This window comes from Nematocida ausubeli (assembly GCF_000738915.1).
Source record: "Nematocida ausubeli strain ERTm6 chromosome Unknown supercont2.3, whole genome shotgun sequence".
In the NCBI taxonomy this organism is placed as follows: domain Eukaryota; kingdom Fungi; phylum Microsporidia; genus Nematocida; species Nematocida ausubeli.
The window spans coordinates 692,205-711,933 of record NW_026515636.1 but is presented as its reverse complement, the minus strand read 5'-3'; the positions used below and the strand labels follow the sequence as shown (position 1 = coordinate 711,933).

Sequence of the window (19,729 nt, the reverse complement as noted above, 5' to 3'; positions counted from 1 at the left end):
TTTATATTGCATAGTTGGTGGTGTGCTCTTATTTTTATTTTTCTTGTACATATGCTTGTATTATGGCATAATGCCTCTGTAATTGAAGTATTACTAAAATTATTTAGTTTTTTATATTCTTCTTTTGGATATTCTTTTATTACTATGTAGAACTTTTCTGGTTTCTCTTTACTCTTGTAAACCCGATCTTTAAGATTTATTAAACCCTTCATGAGCTCTGAAAAGAGAAGTGTAAATATAGCCTGGCGGTTAGAACTGTGTTTTTAAGGTGGTTGTGGTAAAATTACCACTCCTTCGGAAATTTCTTATACCGACAGGGGGTTCAGAAATAAAATGATAGCGATGGTAGATCATCACTATCTCAATATCAAGAACCTACTATAAATACAGATGCAATTCTGCAAAGGGTGGACAATGGAACGAGCAATGAAATTTATGAGAAAGACTACCGGACATGGCAAGTCAAATATGAATCCAAGATCCCAGCGAGATACGCAGGACATGAATAAAAGTTCTTCTTTAAGTAAGATGTTGTCCCTCTTGGGTTATTACTTCCAGGCTATGACGCTTCCGCCATCGTGGCACGTCATAATGAATTCATTTTTTAAACAAAAAAGCCAAGGAAAAAAGGAAGTAGTAATTCAAACAAGGGCAGCCATCAAGCACGAAGAGAACTATAGCATTGAGTACACATACCGAGAAGTAATGAGCAGTCGCTTTACCAAAGCAGACCAGAAGACCGGAAATGGAATATTAATCAAGATACCTCGAGTTACACCAGATGTCGAACCAAAAATAAGAGTGTGGAGAGAAGAAGTAAAATCTATTATTAACATGGCAGGATTAGATAAGGATCTAACCCAACTTATTATTTTCTTAGTACCAGCGGAAGTGGAAAGCAGTCTACATGGACACGAAGCACTAGATGCATTACTTGATGCAGTGTGTAAATTCTATGAGAAGAAACATCGAGACACTACCCACGCTGTGCCGAAACAAGAAAATTTTTTATTTATTCGAGACTACTATGAAGCAGTACAAAAGAGAATTTCAGGAGTACAAGGAGGAACTATACCCGATGAGAAGTTCCAGGAATTAGTTTATACAGCCTTTAAAGACGGACTCACTCTTGACACAGTCAAGTGCAATACTTACACACCCTATAAAAAGGCGGAAGAGTATGTGAAAATACTTGAAGACTTCGAGACCAGATTACTGGAGGAACTCAAGCACAAGTATGAAGGGAAGGAAACCCTATACAAAACTATGACATCATATACTCCAACTCAGCCGACATACCATAAAGGCCAACCCTACTGTGCTCTACATAAACGCTATGGAAGACATAGGACTGAAGAATGTTTCCTCCGTCAAAAACATTCTCAAGAGAAAGCACCTCACTCTACTTACAAGAGTAAGAAAGAAACAAAAGAGGAAGATACAAAAAATTAATAAGCTCAGTTCATCAAATAAAGATTACTAATCTAATTCAACAAGAACCTTTTCCACATGTATGTGCCAGAATACAAGGATTAGAAGTTGAATTGCTATTGGATACTTGCTCAAATCTCAACGTGTTAAATTCAGAGACTGCAAGGAAATTAAATCTACCAATCAAGAAAGAGCGCACCGACATATCAATTGAAGGAATCGGCAGCACCATAACTTTACCGCATAAGACAATCACGGCAGAAGTACATATTGGCAAGATAAACAAAACGTACGAGATACAGTTTACAATAATACCAGATATTAAGGTCAACTTACTTAGTTGGTCATGGATCAAAGAACAAGGACAGGAAATTTGGAATACCATCCTAGATAAGCAACAAGAATTAAATAAGACCCATGAACAGCCAGAGAAAAAGTTAGACATTGACGTGGCAGCATATCACACCAAGTCATCAGATCCAGTTCTACGAAAAACATTAACTCAGAAAAAAGGGCCAGAAGAAAAATTGAACTCAGGAGAAGAATACCAAAACACTCCAAAAGAGCATCATACGAGAACCAGGACAAAAGGGCAGAAGACAGAGATCCTCACCCATAAACCTATAGGAAAGAAATTACTTCAGAAAGAGAATCCAGAAGAACAAATGAACTCAGGAGCAGTAGTCCAAATCACTCCAAAAGAGCATCAGATAAGAACCATGATACCAGGGCAGATGACTAAGATCAACACCCATAAACCTATAGAAGAGAAATTACATCAGACAGAAAGGCCAGAAGAATCACTGAACTTAGGAGCAGAATTCCAAAACACTCCGATAGAGCATCAGATAAGAAACATGATAAAAGGGCAGATGACAAAGATCAACACCCAGGAACCTATAAGAAATACAGTATATGATTTAACACTTACCTCAACCAAACCCATATATTTAAAAGGATACCCAGTACCAGCTCACTATGAAGAAGTTGTGGACGCACAAATTAAAGAGTTATTAGAGCAGAATATTATTGAAAAGGGCAGTCGCGGAGACTATATCTCCCCAGGGTTTATTATAGGAAAAAAGAACGGTAAGCACAGACTAGTAGTGGACTATTCTAGTCTTAATAAGATAACAGAAGAAGAAGGATCTATATTTCCAGATGTGTATCAACTCCTCAGAGAAATTCCACCAAATCAGAAATTATTTACACAGATAGATCTTAAGCATGGTTATCACCAGGTACTTGTAGCAAAATCTAGCAGAAAATATACAGGATTTACTATTCGCAACCAACATTATATCTATAAGAGAATGCCATTTGGATTAAAAGGAGCACCAGCTTTCTTTCAAAGAACAATTTTTGATAAAATTGGAGATTTACCATTTGTCAAAATATTCTTGGATGATATCCTCATATTCTCACAGACGTTAGAGGAACATCTGCAACACATTCAACTAGTATTAAATCGACTAGCAGAACATAACATTCAACTTAACTTTGAAAAGAGTCATTTTCTGCAAAGAAGAGTAACATATTTGGGAAATATTCTTACAGAAAAAGGAATGCAAGCAGACACGCAGAAAATAGCAGAATTACGGAAAGAACCTCCGCCAAAGACCGCGAGAGGCATCATGAAATTATTAGGCATATTCAATTGGTTTAGACCATACATCCCAAATCTATCGCAGACAGTACAGCCATTAACTGAAAAGTTAAAAGGAGGAAAAAGACAAGATATAAAGAATAAACCAATTAGCTGGACAGAAGAGGATGAAAAAGTAAGACAGAAGATTTTCGATGCTATTGAAAAACAATTAATAATAGCCAACCCAGATCCAAAGGAACCTTTCCAGTTATATACAGATGCATGTGACAAAGGAATAGGCGCTATTCTAACACAAGGAAATACACTTATTGGAATATTTAGTAAATCATTAAACCCAGCACAAAAGAATTACACTATCATGGAAAAAGAATTATTAGCAGTAATAAGTGCTCTACAGTATTTCAGAATATTAATACTAGGAAGAAAAATATATTTACACACGGATAACAAGAACATTCTAGCAAGAAAACCACTTGATAGCTCTCGCTCTGAAAGATGGAAGATAATGACATTAGAGTATGATATGGAGATGAGACATATCGCAGGGGATAAAAACCTTGTAGCAGACTATTTATCAAGAGCAGAGAACAAGACCGTACAGCTAGCAACCGTAATGTATACGAAGCGACAAAAAACATTACCAGAAGAGACACAACGAGATAATGTGATACAAAAGGTGCAAAAAATTGAAGACCCCGAGGAGAGAGTGGAAATTTTATCTAGCTTCTTAGGCCATCCAGGCTCCAGTAAGCTATATAAAACTCTTCAGCCTCATTGGAAGAGTAAACACCTACACAAAATCGTGGAAGAGAAAAGAAAAAAGTGTGAAAGTTGCCAACGCAACATAATAGGTAAGACACTATGTCAAACGAAAACATTAGGACATCTATCCACAAGCAAACCCATGAAGCATATCTGTTCCGATATATTCGGACCATTCGTACTTCCCACAGACGGCAAGAAACGATACCTCATCACAATAACAGATCGATGTACAAGATGGACTCAAGTGTATGCAACTAAGGCAATTACATCCCATCGAGTAATCAAGGCTTTACAAGACTGGATTAATACACATGGGGTACCAGAAACAGTATTGCATGACCAAGGTCTCCAATACACATCAAAAACCACGAAAGATTATTGTAAGACTCAGAATATACGGCAGGTTAATAGTACGCCGTACAACCCTACTGGAAACAGTATATCAGAAAGGATAAATCAAGATATTAGATTTATTCTGAGCCACAACTCACAAATAAAAATAAACCAAGCAGTAACACAAATACACCGACGACTCAATTACACCTACCACAGAATAATCGAATGCACACCGTTTGAATTGGTCTATGGATACCACCCATTAGATCCAGATAAGACACCCATCGATGTGAACGACAGACTGAACAAAATAAAAGAGCGAATCCAAAAACAGGAGGAGCTGAGCTTAAAAGAACAACCAGACAGAAGGGAAATAAACTTAAATCAACGGGTTTATTACAAGTGTTACCCAAACGGGGATAAACTGTCGGACCTCTGGCAAGGTCCTTTTCCCGTGGTGAAGATCGACGGTCACCAACTAACACTTCAAGGAAAGAACAAGAAACTCATCAAATGCAATATGAAGCAAATTCGTCTAGCGGAATAATTTACTTTAAAGAGGGCAGAATGTGGTAAAATTACCACTCCTTCGGAAATTTCTTATACCGACAGGGGGTTCAAAAATAAAATGATAGCGATTGTAATTCATCGCTATCTCAATGTCAAGAACCTACTATAAATACAGATGCAATTCTGCAAAGGGTGGACAATGGAACGAGCAATGAAATTTATGAGAAAGACTACCGGACATGGCAAGTCAAATATGAATCCAAGATCCCAGCGAGATACGCAGGACATGAATAAAAGTTCTTCTTTAAGTAAGATGTTGTCCCTCTTGGGTTATTACTTCCAGGCTATGACGCTTCCGCCATCGTGGCACGTCAGTGGTATTCTTTATCATGCCACCCATATTCTTTATTCAATACACATCTTATCAATATAACCAAAATGCTATATCTGAATTTGTTTTTAATATCTTTTTCGTGCTCTGGATGGGCGCATAGAAACATATTTGTTTTTTCCATGCTCTACTCTATCCGATGCAGGTTCTTTCATTTTTCTCCTTTTCTGGATTTTCCTGTTCTCTTGCCTTTTTTAAGAAAGAAACCTCTATATATAAAAATATTTTACATGAAAGCTTTTATTTCTAAGATTTTCTAAGCTTACTCACTTCTTTCGAAAAAAGTAAATTTCTTAGCTGGGAAATCACAGAGGTCCAGGTTTGCTTGGATGCGCTCTCAACAGAAGCATTCTTCATTTTTGTATACTCTGGAGAATGCGCAATCTTTGCTGCCTTCTGTAGGAGTTTTACTAAGTGCTTCTCACTGGGATTATACCAGGTAGGGGGCTTTTTGATCAGCGCGCCAAACATGGTATAGTGTGTGAGATACTTTCTAATAGGGAGGCCAGTCACAGTGCATGGCTTGCATCGAATAAAGAATGTTCCTTTTTTCGAGCAGAACTCTGTGGCGGGCTGTGTTTTGGTTACGATGGGAACAGCACCATGCGCAGCACCATCAAGAATGTTCATGCCAAAGCCCTCACCTCTATATGGGGCTATATTGTAGTGCGCGTGCATTAAAAGCCCACGTATTTTTTTGTCTGACATATATCCTTCAGTGTATATTATTTTTGGGCCGCGCCTTCGCTTGTTTTCTTGAATAAGCGTTTTCAGGTAATTTGACACAGGGCGGTCTCCATATGCGCAGTGCACGCGAAGCACCACTTTGTCGGAGTGCTTAAAGGCTTTTGTGTATGCACGGATTCCAATGTCAATGCCCTTTCTCTTCAAATACCCGCTGATCATAACAAACCTAACGTAGTCATCAGGTGCATTAAAGAGAGACTTTATTGACATAGAGCTCTGGTTTTTTTCCAGCAGCCACATGTTTCTTTGAGATTTATATGCAACACCGTGCGGTATTATGTGAATTCTTTTTTTTGAAATGTCTGCCCGCATGTGCACCTTCTGGGCAAATTCAGAAGGCACCAGAATCTGGACAGAGGATGCCTTTCGAATGGGCTCTGTCCACGCATGCGGAATGTGGCTAAACTCCCATGGCAAGTGCATGAATATTCGGGGATATCCACTGCGCACCAAAGGAGCAATAGCAGGGAATTTATTTTGGATTTCCACCCCTGGTGTGGAGAAAGATCCTTCTGGATACATTGCTTTTGCTTTCGATGTTTGCCCACTTTCCAGCAAGTAGAGCTGAGCGAGGAAGTAGTTAATTCCACGGGGGCTGGTGATATCCCAGTGGTTGTATGCATCTGCTCTAACAAATAGATCCTGGTATGCAGCAAGCTCAAGCAGAAATCTATTTGATACCATGCCTAGGCCGGAAGGACGCCAAATCCCACTTATCATAACTCTCTTGAGAGGTGACTGCTTTGACCGGGTGTGCGGCTCAAATAATTCTACTAGATGCCTTCGAGGTCGGTTGTATAGATATACCATTTCAGAGCTGTCGTATTTAAGAAGAGGATGGTTCACACGGAACTTATTGAGGCATTCTTTAAACATCCATTTTTTCTTTACTTCTTTTACTAAGCCAAGCGGATAGAAGGCATGCGTATGGGCATGAATTTGAATGCTCATGGTTTTTCGATCTACTTCCATCTCAATCCCACCAGATTGTACAAACAATTTTCCGTGCTTGATCTGGAAGATGTCAGTGTCTGTAATGCTTAAGGCAATGTTCATTGTAGAAACTTCAGCAAATGCTTCGTACATTCTTCTGCTGTATGGGCCTCTCTTGCAAAGACCAGTGGTGTCTCTTTCTGGGCTTTCCTTGACTGCGCGAATATACATCTTATGAATGGCCTTGTTTTTTATATCCACGTTAATATGCAGGCTTGCACCTGCGTATAGGACATATAATCCATCTGGAAGAGAGTATGGACTATTTGCTACATAGAGGCTCTTTTTCTTTATATCAGATGCAACATCTACTTTTTCAGATGTGTCTGCCGCAGTTTCATTCTCAATAACAATTACTTTCTCCTCTGGCACACCACATAAGTCAACTAGCTGGTCTTTTCCATTTTTATGTTTAACAATCACTTTGTTGGAGAGCATGGCTACACCACGGAGCGTAATGGTGTTCCGAAGTTTCTTCTTCCATGTGCCCGAGATAATCTTGCTAGGAGTATCTATATATGCTATGCATGGTTTGGATAGATTTTCTGTGCGCATCTTATCAACAGCAGCAAACAGCTTCTTAGATACATTTGTAACGTGTATTAAAAATGGGGTTTTGTCTATGTGTTTCTGATTTGCCAAAACATCATTCACATCTGCAGTAAGAGAATTGTTTATCTTTAGAAAGAATGGCTCTTCTGTGCTATTTGTGTTTGGAAGGTTGTCAAGAATCTTTTTATCTATATCTGCCTCTTCTACACACAATATCATATGAATGCGTATTATAAACGCAAATGCGAAAGTGACTAAAGCTCTTCTCCCATGCATTCAGGTTAATTAAAGAAAACAAACCTTTAATTAGTGGCCAGTAAATTAAATTTGGGTTATATCTGGTAATGAGTAAAGAATTCCTAAAATAAAAAGTACAAGTCTATTTGCACCGAAGGTATATAAATGATAGACCTGTATATAGCTTAAATAGTTAGTTTTGTTTCTATGCTCTTCTAGTAGAACGCTTTTTATAAGTAGCAGCATTATAGTGTTAGCATGTAAATGCAATAGAGTATCTCGCATGAACATTGTACTTTTGAAGTCTCTGCCTTGGCGATCTTAGTATTATACTCAGAATGTCTTTAGCTTAGCACATATAATTATACAGATGCACTTTATATTCACTGCATGTGCAATTCAGATATACAGAGCGACCACACTAGCCGCTCTATCTCAAATATTGCCGCTGCACTGCTTCAGAAAAAAATATCCAGAATCTACTAGAGCAGAGCACTAAAAAATTTATATGTTTAAGCGGCTTCTTTTCTTAAATGGTATTTATTATGTTTAGTTATAATATCTTAAACGCTCATTCACTGCTTGAGTCACTTTCCACTCTTTGGACCTCTACATGCGCCTCACGTACAACATTGCTAAGACTTCTTAGTGTTTTCTGATCGAGTACATCCAGATTCACTTCTAAAACATCAAGTTCAGAGAACATAACATGGGGCACATTCTCCTGGATGTAGGTCAGCAGAGGAGCCAGTCTAGCAAGAGGAATTGCATCGATCATTTTCTTTAACTTCAGTTTTTCTTCGTATCCGAACTCCACTGTCTCGGTGCCTGTTTTTTCTTCCAGCTTCCTAAGCTCTGCTTCATACTGTGTAATCAGCCCACGGAGCATAGAAATTCGCCCCGATGTGTCATCAGGCTTCTTTTTTTTCTGGTCAAAGATTTGCTTAAACTGTGCATTTAGCTTTGTTGCACAGACATACACATCTGTTCCTTCTGCGTTGAATGAGTGACAGTTGTTTACCATTGTGTCAAAGTCATTCAAAAACTCGTCTATTCCTGAATACTGATGCCCTGTAAGCTTTGTGCGCATTGTAGATAGATCCATTGGATGTGTGATCAGCGTGTAGTAGTTTGGGACAAGGGTTTCATCTACAGGCTCTAGGAATGGCCAATTAATTCTTCTGTACTTTGCCTTAACTATCTCATTAAGAGACTCTAGGCACTTTGCATACTCCTCTTCAGTCATATCTGTCTTAACCTTTCTCTTTTTCTCAGCCTCTTCTTCGCCCTTTCTTTTCCGTACAAGTGCTCCTTTCTGCAGGAGCTGTTTAAAATACTTTTCCAGCGCCTGCCCCATTTTGCATACCGCAGTGTCAGACTGGTTGTATGTATAGCAATTGGAAAGCATGAGATTTATGTCTGCCTTCAGCTCATCAGTGCTTTTGTAAACGTTGGCATCAAGTTTCTTTGAGACTGTCGAGAGATCCATAGGCTCCTTTATTTTTTCGTAGTAGTCTGGAATGTTCAGCCTCTGCGGATCCACTGGATACAGAAACGGCCCTGCGTGTGTGCTTTTCTTCAGCTTAAGCAGCAGCTCCCGGCAGAGAGCTATCTCATCGGAAGTCAGCTCTGTTTTTGTGACTGTTTTTTGGGATGCCTCTTCCATTTACAAATTTGCAATATTTTGCTAATTAAAAATGCACGATGAGCTAAGCTATTCCACGACAACCTTCTCTAGCAAGGGAATCTTATCGCAATGCGAGAGGGCTCTAACAGCAGCAAAAAACGGCGCACTTTCGGTTGGAATACGTGCTGTCAATGGTGTTGTGCTGGCGTCCATAAAGAAAACACCTTCTGTTTTGGTAGAGAAGGAAAGAGTACAAAAAGTCTTTAAGGTATGCGATACAATCATTGGAACCTTCTCAGGGCTAAGTGGAGACTTTAGGAATGCTCTAGAAGTAGCAAGGGAGATTGCTAATGACTACCGAAAGGTATATGGTGTGTACCCATACATAGACACTTTCATGAAAGAGTTTTCAAAAGTCATCCAGGAAAAAACACAAAAAGAAGGACTAAGGCCAATCGGGTGCATCTGCCTGTTTGCAGGGCATGCGTGCATAAAGAAGGACATACAGCCGGATGAAGAAGGAAGGCCTTTGATTGTGGAGACAGATGCCTATGTGCTGCAGCCCCTTCTCTATCAGATAGATCCATCTGGCTCAATAAAGAATAGCTTCTCCTTTGGAATTGGCAAGGCATACAAAGAATGCTCGCAGTTTCTGGGAAAAAGATGCACGTCTGAAATAGAGATCCATGATGCAGTGGTGATTGCGGTTCTTGCTTTGAAGGAGTTCACAGAGGTGGCAATCAATGAAGAGGATATTAGCATAGCAATCATAACAAACGAAGGAATTTCCAATTACGAAAGCAAGGATGTACAGGATATTCTGAAGAGTATCTAAAATGAAATAAATACGCTATATTCAGAACATGCAATATTTACAAAGCTAGAGCTGCAGATCTTCAATCCCACCAGCTGTATGCATTCGCTATTTCTAGTAATTTTTCATTCTATGAGAAAAATGAATATATCTGTTATGTGCGTTCTGCCTCCTAATATACAGCTTTTCCATGCCATGGAGTACCATGAAAGGCCAGCCTATGCAGTGGTAAGAATGGATAAATATCTGGGCATAGCATGATAATTAAGAAATTTATAAAACATAAGCACAAGACACATTCAGAGCACGGCTCTCTTATACAGTATTGTGGCATTTTTGCATGTTGAGTAGATAAGGTATATGCTATTATGAAATAGAGGATGCTCCATAGTTATAATAACTGAGCCTTTCTAAATAAGCATTAAGCTTAGTCATACTAAATTAAAGATGATTTATTTCTCGCCTCCATTTATAATAATAGTTCGGAACTACAACCAGCACCATGCCCATACGAAAAAATAATCATTGCAAACGCGGAGGGAAGTAACTCAGAAAGATACAAAGTATAATTCATACTCTCTACGCTGCTGAGCCAGAAGGAGGTTTCATCCCCTCAAGGAGGAGAAAACCAGCAACCATTATGATTTTGCAAGGACATGTATATTAGCATATGCCAGAAGAACCTACAATAATACGCACGCAGATCAAAGAAAATAGTCTTCTATTTCGGGTTTACCATTTCAAGATTACCAGCCTTGGTTTTTCTTCTAAATAAATAGTCTTTGATAGAATCATTGACTTTTTCATAAGATATGCTTGTTTGTTTATCTAAGCCATTTTCAGTATTTTCTTTAGACTTCTCTGATACAGTTAAAGATATGTTCTTTAATTCTAAGAAATAAAGTTTTTTAAACTTCCGGTTAAATGCGTCAACAACGCTTGTACTAATATCGCATAACCCTCTTACTTCAATAATTATCTTCTTTACATTGTTTTTATCTCTAGAGTGCTTAGTTAGTTTACTTAAAAACCTATTTGCAAACTTAATTCGGATGTCTTCTTTCCCATCCATAATCACATATATTTTTTCTACATCTGAACACTCTGTGAATGGATAAGATATTCCCTTAAGTATATTAATAATAGCCTTGCAAGGTGTTATGCGTGAATTTATATATATATTCAATTCTCTGAGTTCCTTATAAATACTGAAATTTATACTATATGGTGAAGAAGTATTTTCTTGTAAAATAGTATGAAACATGACATTTATAGTAGCATTCTCTTTAACATTTAGTTTGCTTAGTCCTAAGTCATTGTATAACTTTCCATCAACACAAATACGCGATGCAGTTAGTTGTTCTCCTATTTTCATGTTATTTTTTGCCAAGAGTGATACTTTATTATTCGGTAAATCATTTTTCTCATCTAGTTGTTGCGAAGTAGGACTTAAAAGGTCTACTTTTTCTTGTATTTCGTTTATGTTTTCTTCATTTAGTTCTTCTGTAGATGAGTACCTGATTTTGTATAGTCTAAGAACATCTAGGCTCTTCATTTTTTCTAAGAACCCGAAATCCGGCTCCTTTTCAAAGGTAGTATTACTAAGTTTAAATATTTCAATCTTGTCTAGACACTTTATGTTATTAATAACAGAGCTTGGAATAAAATTAATTCGGGTTATAGTAAGATCTAAATCTTTATCTCTTGGGCCCAATAATTGAAGAATTTTCTGTGCACTCGTGCTGTCTATATCATGCATGTATAGTTTCTGAATATTTGACAAATTTAGTTCAGGCGTACTGTCTTCTAGTATTTTAGTTTGTTCTCCAAGCTCTAAAACTTGAAGATTCTTCATCTCAGAAATAGCCCTTAGTAAATCGATAGAAACCACTGTATTTAAAAGACAGAGATCCTCTATATTGCGTAGCAATTCACTGAAGGAAGAAATCCCAAAATCCTTATCTGTTAGAGAAAAGCCTTCTATTTTTAATTTATCTAGAGAGCCATTTTTCCTGTTATAGTAGCCCAATAACAAGCGATGCATATACTTATCTTCTTTAAATAAAGATGGACATTTAAAAGACACATATCTCAAACCTATAGGTAAAATATCATTACTTTTCTCTTGTATCTTACTTAATTCTATTAAAAGATCCTTCAAAGTTATGTACTTATGCTTGCGATCTTTATAAAACTCCTCTATTACAACTTCATTAAAGTAGCTTAAAATATTTTTTTGAGTTTCTTCGTTACTAATATAGTCATCTGGTATATTATAAACAGTACCACATGCCATACGTATCTTTCCAAGTATATCTTTAAGTTTCTCTTCTTCAGTCATACCACTTTCTTCATCTTCTTCTGAAGGCGCCTCTGTATTCATAATAGTTTCTATACTAGCATCTTTTGCAATGTCTTTAGTACTAGATCCACTACGAAAGAAATTTAAGATTGATTTAAGATTAATACTAAAAAACCATGATTTCTTTTCTTGCTTTTGTTCTTCTATAGATTTGGACGTAGGGTTGTTTTCACTAGATTCCATTTTTTTATCACCCTCTTCTATTGTAGCAGAAATATATTCAGGACAGTCCATATATACACTACTTGAGATTTCTTCCTTATGTGAACTATTTAAATCATCTGCAGGAGTACTATTATTAGTTAGATCTGTAGGTTTTCTCTCATTGTTATTAACAGTTGAAGGGCCTTCTAACGGTTTATGAGTAGAGCCACTATCCTGCAGATTATTTTTCTTTAAATGGATTTTTTTGTTATATATATATACGCCAAGAGCTATACCTATGGTTAGCAATGCCATAGCAGAAATAAAAAACTTAACTATTGCTTTCATTACTCTACTCTATAGATGAGTTGAGGTATATATACACTATTTTATTAAACAACCAATAATATACATCAGGAGTACAGTTTAACAAACAGCTTTTATTGGTGCCTTCTTGGCTTAATCGAACACTCTGAACTATTCATGGATGGCTTAATCGAATAGAGCGATCTAAAGCTATAGATAGCTGATAAGATTGCTAGAAGATCGAACCATCTATAATACAGTGATTTCTTCCCTCTATATTTCACGAGACTAAAAGAAAATTAATAGACACATTTACAGAGGAAGCCATAAAAAGGAATGCAAAACATGCACTAAGACTCTCTAAAGCTTGAAAGAAGCAGACTAATCACATAAACCCCCTGTTTAAAAGTGGATATCAACCCTATTGGTTTTTCTTGTATAGAAAGGAGTCAAACAATTTTATGCTATTGAACTATATTATATCCTGAACTTATCATAAACCAATTAATAAAAAGCTTTTATTTATGCAAACTTAAACTGTTCTGAGCCAGAAAGAAATTAGTTTCTTAGCTTGGGCTGCATGCGAATATACATGCAAGCAGCAGATACTACCAGAAGAATGCATGCAGGAGCCAAAAATCTTAGCATACTTAATACAATATGTTCTAAGAGTTCATTTGGAAGGGGCTTTGAATTGTCAAAGGCTTCGTGTGGGGTCTTAATATCCATACTATTCAGGTCTTTAATTGCATCAGACGCAATTTTAATCATATCATCAGTATAAACTAAACTGTCATCTGATTGATTGGTTCTGGCTGTCAGAATGTCATTTATATTTTGAGTAAAATATCTAGTCCAAACTGAATAAATATCATTAGTGTCAATTGGTTGAAATGGGAATGCATTCATGTATAATGCAGACTTTTCTAAAATCTGCGAGAATGATTCTGCAGGAATGCACCAGTGTAAAAAGAATCGCACTAATGAAATTATAGCATTAAAAATAAATAATGCCACTTTGAATACTATATGCGACTCCATATTATACTCTAATATGGCCCAGTTGAAAAACTCTAGATAATCATCTATGAAAATAGATATAGAATATTTGAAGAAGTAGCTGTAGTCAAAAATCTGAGATTTGCTTAATCCGTTGAATATCATAGAAGGCAGGAGGTACACTATTCCTATATAAACACCCACAATTAGAGAGAATTTCTGGACAGGAATTGGCGCAAAATGAAAGACAAGCGAGTACATTCCTATTAGGATCGATGCAAACAGTAGAAGTAGAATGGGTAAAGTGTGCCCAATTATAATCCCGCCTCGCATATCTTCGCTTATAAGGGAGTAGGCAAGAAAGTACATTCCTACTAGAACTGCCCAAAGAGAAAGGGTTTTTTTCAGCATAATATCAATAGCCTGTGCTACTATAAAGTCGCCTGCTGTAAACTGTTTTCCCTGTATATTATTCCTGCAGTTCTTGAAAAAGGAAATATTCAAGAAGCTAGACGGGATGACTAAGCAGCACACACTCCCAGCAAATAAAATTGCAGGTTTAAATATCTTTGTAAGGATAGACACCCATCCTGCATTGGAGGCTGTAATATATAAAGGCTTAAGATCCTTTTCATAGTTGGATTCTGAGACTCTTTCTTTTAGAATAGAGATTATTTTCGGAAATCTAAGCGCATGTATGTTTTTACATAAATAATATACATTACTTGGATATTTATCAAAACTAAAATAGTATAGAGTTGCATATATGCTTATGGTTGAGATTATGCAGGCAAATAGAACAATCAACAGGCTTCCAATGAGGGATTCACCCATGAAGAATCTGTCCGTGTATAGTGATCTTTTAAGTATTTCCACAATTCCTGTGAAGGACAGTTTTAACTGACTGCTTGCGAATAGATTGTTTTTCCCAGCTTTCTCTCCACATGGCGAGTGGATGATTTCATTTGCTAGTACGTCGAGTATTTCAATATTGTGAATGTCTATGTGATTTTCGCTGTTCTCAGCGCAGAGCTGCATTAGATAGTTCACATAAAACATGCCACTTGGGAACTCTATTCCCTTTTCTGTGAAGTATGCCTGCATCTCTTCTGCTGGTCCTGAGTACACAATAGTGGACTTGTGCATAAGAAGAACCAGGTCAAACTGATTCATTATGTCTTCTGATGCTTGATGCATTGCTACCAAGTTTGTGTTCTGTGCGCTTTTCATTGTAGAAAGAATTACATGTACTATCTCTGAGTCTAGCCCTGTTAGAGGCTCGTCCCATATGTTGAGCTCCTTCTGTGAAAGTAGTTCTGCAGCCACTATAACTCTTTTCTGTTCACTTTTAGATAAGTTGTTAAAATGCACTTTCTTCACTTTTGATATCCTTAGCATTGACATATAGTCATTTACCTCCTGCTCCTCCTTTCCATAGCACTTTGCAATTGACCACAGAATATCATATACAGAAATCTTTTTGTACTCCATCGTGCTCTGCTGTGTGTAGTTCACTCGGCTGAACCACTCCTCTGCCTTTCTTTTCTCAAGTGCACCGCTCTTTCCTTTAACGTACACCTCACCGTATGTTTTGTGCGAGGGACTACATAGCCCTGCCATTCCTTCCATTAGCGCAGACTTTTCATCTCCACTCAGACCAAGCAGTGCAGTCATCTTCCCCTCTGGCAGAGAAAAAGAAACTCTTTTGAGTAGAGGGACTCCCTTTTCTGTAATCCGCTCGTACTTGTCCATCTTCATGAGAATGCCCGCAGACTTTTCTTCCTCTGCAATACTATTTAGTTCTATGTCATCAATTGGTAAGTTTCCAATGTCAATCTCTGTATGCTCATTCTTGTTATCTGTTATATTTAAATTTTCCATAATTATTTTTATTTTTGAGTATTTATGCATTAATTTTTATAATTAAAAAAACTAGTGGTTTATTAACACATTTAAGACTAAACCATTTTAATATAATCTGGAAATCTACCACATCCCCTGAATATTCATATATTTTCGTTATTTCTATTTAAAACCTGTAGGATATCTATTGATTTTCTGTCTTTTTTGTGCAAAATCTCATATCTAGGCTAGTAATATGGATGTATATTGTTTTAAATTGTACACTAATGCACTATGGGAAGCAATTGTTGTTTGTGCTTAAATTTAATTAATTAATTCTTCTGACTATTTTTAGTTATATTGTGCTTCCAATAAATACGTATTAATAATAGGCTATTGGCTTTAGGCCTACGCATGGAGGGCAAGGCATAAATTACAAATAAGTTTAGTACGGCCAAGTATATTATTTCAGAGAAAATACAGCTAGTATGTAAATCTGAAGGATTTCATTCACAGTTAATAAATGGTTTCGGGTTGTGTTAATGGTTTACTGTGGCAGTTAAGATTTTAAGCCTCAAGTATTCTATGCGATAATCTGGCACTAAGCACACTCGGGTTATATCGGGTTATATTATTCCATGTGGCTAAATAAGAAATTCTTTCTTATTTTTTGTTGTCACACTCTCTCTACTACTACTAGTTTTAAATAAATTTTCATCTTTAGTTTTCTAATCGACAACAGTTTCTAAAATAATAAAGTGCTGTAGAACACTTCTATTCGGGTTATATCGGGTTATATTATTCCATGTGGCTAAATAAGAAATTCTTTCTTATTTTTTGTTGTCACACTCTCTCTACTACTACTAGTTTTAAATAAATTTTCATCTTTAGTTTTCTAATCGACAACAGTTTCTAAAATAATAAAGTGCTGTAGAACACTTCTATTCGGGTTATATCGGGTTATATTTATTAAAACTCTCTTTTTTCTTAATGGCTTGCAGTATATTGCAAGTAAATAGAAAAGAAGATAGAACAAATATAACCTACTTATATATATGTTTTTGTAACACCGAATGGACTCAGAATAATATAAAGATACTAAATATACTAAAGATATTAAAAGTATAAAACAACTGCACACAGAAATATTTTGGTTTTATTAATTTCTTGGAAGCTGCTCTTTCTTTACAGAAACAATCCCACCCTCTTCCTTTATCTTGAAAACTGCATCTTCAACTGGACAAACCAAAGTACTATTAACTACAAGTCGGCTTGCTGCATTGTGGGACAGTATATTCTGCAGTTTTGACTCTTTACAATCCAATGAAAGTCCTATTAAATCTTTCTTGAAGTCCCCTGCAAAGTGCAGTGAAAGGCCCTCCTTACTCTTGGAAACCACATTAATATTATGCGTGTTATGCAGGTGTATGCTGAACAATGCACTCTCGGCTATAAGCAGGCCCTCTTCCGTGACATCTTCAACTGGGACACTAATCTTCTCTTCTATGGCACAATCTTTCTTTAGCTTGTTAAGACAGAGCTGGGATATCCATGGCAGCTTCAGTGCATCTTCCATGCAGCCTGTGAATTTTATGCCGTAGTCTGAAAGATGAATGACAGGCATAGATTTATAGAATAGTTTGTAGAAGGTTGGCTCGCACAGAATAATTATGCTCTCACTCGCCATGGCCTTGGATGCTTTGAATAGGCTTGATGGCTTGAGCCTTGGCGTGGTAAAGAGAGTAGATATAATAGAGGGCTCAGAAACAAACTTCTCAGCAAAGACGTCTCTCTTCATTTCGTACAGCTGCATAATGCGCTTGAATCCTGGGTGCACCACGTATATATTTCTTGTCTTGACTAAGCTGAGAATATGAAGAGCCATTTCTACTGAATGAGACAGCACGTCCATTGTAATCACAAAAGACTCTTTGCTATTTGATAGAGTGGTAACTGCCTTTGATAAATCCTGAATAGTCAGTGCATTCGCAGCTCGAAACTGGTTGACAAATAGAGGAGTTGGCTGATTCTGTGGCTTCATTTCATGCGAAAGAGAACTTCCTCCGGGAATACCGTATGTGTATGCACATATTTTCTCTCTGCCTTGTGCAATATCATACATTACCCACCCAAGAGATGTTCCTGCAGCACGTGCAGTAATGGATAGATATGTGAAGTTAATTATTTGGTTATTCCGAATGATCTTAATCCTTTTTGAAATGTCCTTGTACTCTGCTACAGAAACTATCTTTGTATGTGCCTGCGGGGCAGATGTGCACTGGCTGACTGGGCCTAGGGACCTATAGTACTTTAGTCTTTCTTTCATCTGCAAATATATATAGTCAGTTAGGTATATTGTTACATTGCTTTCAATAAAAAATACAGAAAGTGCATTGCTATTTGTAATGAAGATTCCAGCTATGTTTGGAGGGTATTCTTTGATTACTTCAATTTCAATGTACTTTCGGTCTAAAATGCTGCCTATTTCAATGTTTTTGTCTAAAATCACTGAAGGCGGGTCAAAAAGAAGAGAGGTATTCTGTGTTTCCATAAGGTATCCATCCTGGCTGTCTCCATTATGGAAAATAGAAAGTCTTTTGGCTTTCATAATATGTAAAAAATTTACCCACTCAAGTAATGAAATACTTTCTTAGTAATGAAGTCAAAACTGCCTGCGCAGATAAATGTCACGGGGAGTGGCTGGATGACATTCCACAAGAAAAAGTAGGAATACAAGTGGCAAAAAATAGTTACAGCACAGGGCGTGATATAAGCAGAATGCTGCTGCAGCACAAGATAGAGTCGCACATTCTAGCAGACTCAGACAGATGCTGCATTGACTGGGTGGCCGTGCAGCATGCACAAGTGAAGTGCATCATAAAAAGATCATTTTCTTGTCCTTTGCTAAACCTATCAAGAAGCAAAAAGATAACAGACAGTTACAAAGTGATTCAGTACATCACAGAGTGCAATATATCTGTAGATTTAGATGCATCTTCACTAACTACAGATACTCCCTATTTCCCGCCAGAATGTGAAATATATCTGGCTATTGATGTAAAATACATTCATGCGTACGAAAAAATTCAAGAATATTTAGGAAGAGTACTAGGCAGAGAAGTAAAAGAGTGGAAGTACTCGCAGGCAGAAGAAAGAAGCATAATTATTGTTCTCTCAGAGGACCGTGGATTCATTGATTATTTTGTAGACAATTACAGTTGTATTCTAATTGAAGAGAAGCTTCTTACACAGAGGCTTGAGCTGCTGAAGAAAATCAAAGAAGACGCAAAAACACTTGAAGTAAGAAAGACCCGAGCACTAGTTGCAAAAATGGCAAATATTGATATCCTAAAGAGTGCAAGCAAAATAGGAATCGTGTTTACTTCAGGGGACCACATGGATCTAATTGATCTTGTATCAAAATATCTAGATATGAACAACAAGAAGTTCTATCACTTCTACATCAATGGGCTGAAGCCAAATAAGCTAGGGAATTTTGTGGGTGTGGATGCCTTTATAGTGATACAGTGTCCTTTCTCTAGCTTTAGATTTGAAGAGAACATTATTGCCCTGCGGCCATTTGACTTGCTCATGGCATTCAGAGAAGAGTGGGATGGGCGGTACTCGACAAATCTAGAAGTAGCAAAGCATGGGATATCCGAAGAGATAAAGAAGAAAACTGAAACACAAACAGCCTCAGAGACCGGAAGTACATCTCTTTTGCAAATAACCAGCACAATGAATGCCCTTCGACTGTCCAAGGACGAAGTATGCACTGCAGAGCAAGCAAAGAAGTACTTCCAGACTGGAGAATATCTTAAAAAAGTATCTGGAATAACGATAGAATCCACCGTAGAAGAGGCAAATGATGATCTAATAGAGGGGTATTCCGGAATACCAACAGAGTACAAAAAGGGGAACATGCCATAGAAGAGTATAGATAGATTAAATAAATATACAGTTAGAGTAGTAAAAGTATTTTCTGTGCAGAAGATGCATGAAATCAATTCATTTATCAGAATAGTCATTTTGTAGAGAATATGATGCATGGAGCATGATGCATG

The 19,729-nt window shown here is 37.1% G+C and overlaps 8 protein-coding genes across 8 annotated transcripts; 3 read left to right on the top strand and 5 right to left on the bottom strand.

Moving 5' to 3' along the window:
* Positions 1-414: 414 nt before the first annotated feature.
* NESG_01509 (uncharacterized protein) lies at positions 415-1,452 on the top strand (the record flags this gene model as incomplete). The annotated part of the gene is made up of 1 exon (XM_053049137.1): positions 415-1,452. The coding sequence occupies one exon, from the start codon at positions 415-417 to the stop codon at positions 1,450-1,452; it is 1,038 nt and encodes a 345-aa protein (XP_052904942.1).
* A 3,836-nt stretch (positions 1,453-5,288) lies between these two features.
* On the bottom strand, positions 5,289-7,610 carry NESG_01508 (uncharacterized protein; the record flags this gene model as incomplete). The annotated part of the gene is made up of 1 exon (XM_053049136.1): positions 5,289-7,610. The coding sequence occupies one exon, from the start codon at positions 7,608-7,610 to the stop codon at positions 5,289-5,291; it is 2,322 nt and encodes a 773-aa protein (XP_052904941.1).
* Positions 7,611-8,142: 532 nt separating this feature from the next.
* On the bottom strand, positions 8,143-9,237 carry NESG_01507 (uncharacterized protein; the record flags this gene model as incomplete). Its single annotated transcript, XM_053049135.1, has 1 exon — positions 8,143-9,237. The coding sequence occupies one exon, from the start codon at positions 9,235-9,237 to the stop codon at positions 8,143-8,145; it is 1,095 nt and encodes a 364-aa protein (XP_052904940.1).
* Positions 9,238-9,268: 31 nt separating this feature from the next.
* On the top strand, positions 9,269-10,033 carry NESG_01506 (uncharacterized protein; the record flags this gene model as incomplete). Its single annotated transcript, XM_053049134.1, has 1 exon — positions 9,269-10,033. The coding sequence occupies one exon, from the start codon at positions 9,269-9,271 to the stop codon at positions 10,031-10,033; it is 765 nt and encodes a 254-aa protein (XP_052904939.1).
* Positions 10,034-10,733: 700 nt separating this feature from the next.
* NESG_01505 (uncharacterized protein) lies at positions 10,734-12,833 on the bottom strand (the record flags this gene model as incomplete). Its single annotated transcript, XM_053049133.1, has 1 exon — positions 10,734-12,833. The coding sequence occupies one exon, from the start codon at positions 12,831-12,833 to the stop codon at positions 10,734-10,736; it is 2,100 nt and encodes a 699-aa protein (XP_052904938.1).
* A 549-nt stretch (positions 12,834-13,382) lies between these two features.
* On the bottom strand, positions 13,383-15,734 carry NESG_01504 (uncharacterized protein; the record flags this gene model as incomplete). The annotated part of the gene is made up of 1 exon (XM_053049132.1): positions 13,383-15,734. The coding sequence occupies one exon, from the start codon at positions 15,732-15,734 to the stop codon at positions 13,383-13,385; it is 2,352 nt and encodes a 783-aa protein (XP_052904937.1).
* A 1,090-nt stretch (positions 15,735-16,824) lies between these two features.
* Positions 16,825-18,273, bottom strand: NESG_01503 (uncharacterized protein; the record flags this gene model as incomplete). Its single annotated transcript, XM_053049131.1, has 1 exon — positions 16,825-18,273. One exon carries the CDS (start codon positions 18,271-18,273, stop codon positions 16,825-16,827), a length of 1,449 nt encoding a protein of 482 aa, XP_052904936.1.
* A 29-nt stretch (positions 18,274-18,302) lies between these two features.
* NESG_01502 (uncharacterized protein) lies at positions 18,303-19,595 on the top strand (the record flags this gene model as incomplete). The annotated part of the gene is made up of 1 exon (XM_053049130.1): positions 18,303-19,595. The coding sequence occupies one exon, from the start codon at positions 18,303-18,305 to the stop codon at positions 19,593-19,595; it is 1,293 nt and encodes a 430-aa protein (XP_052904935.1).
* Between the last annotated feature and the right edge of the window lie 134 nt (positions 19,596-19,729).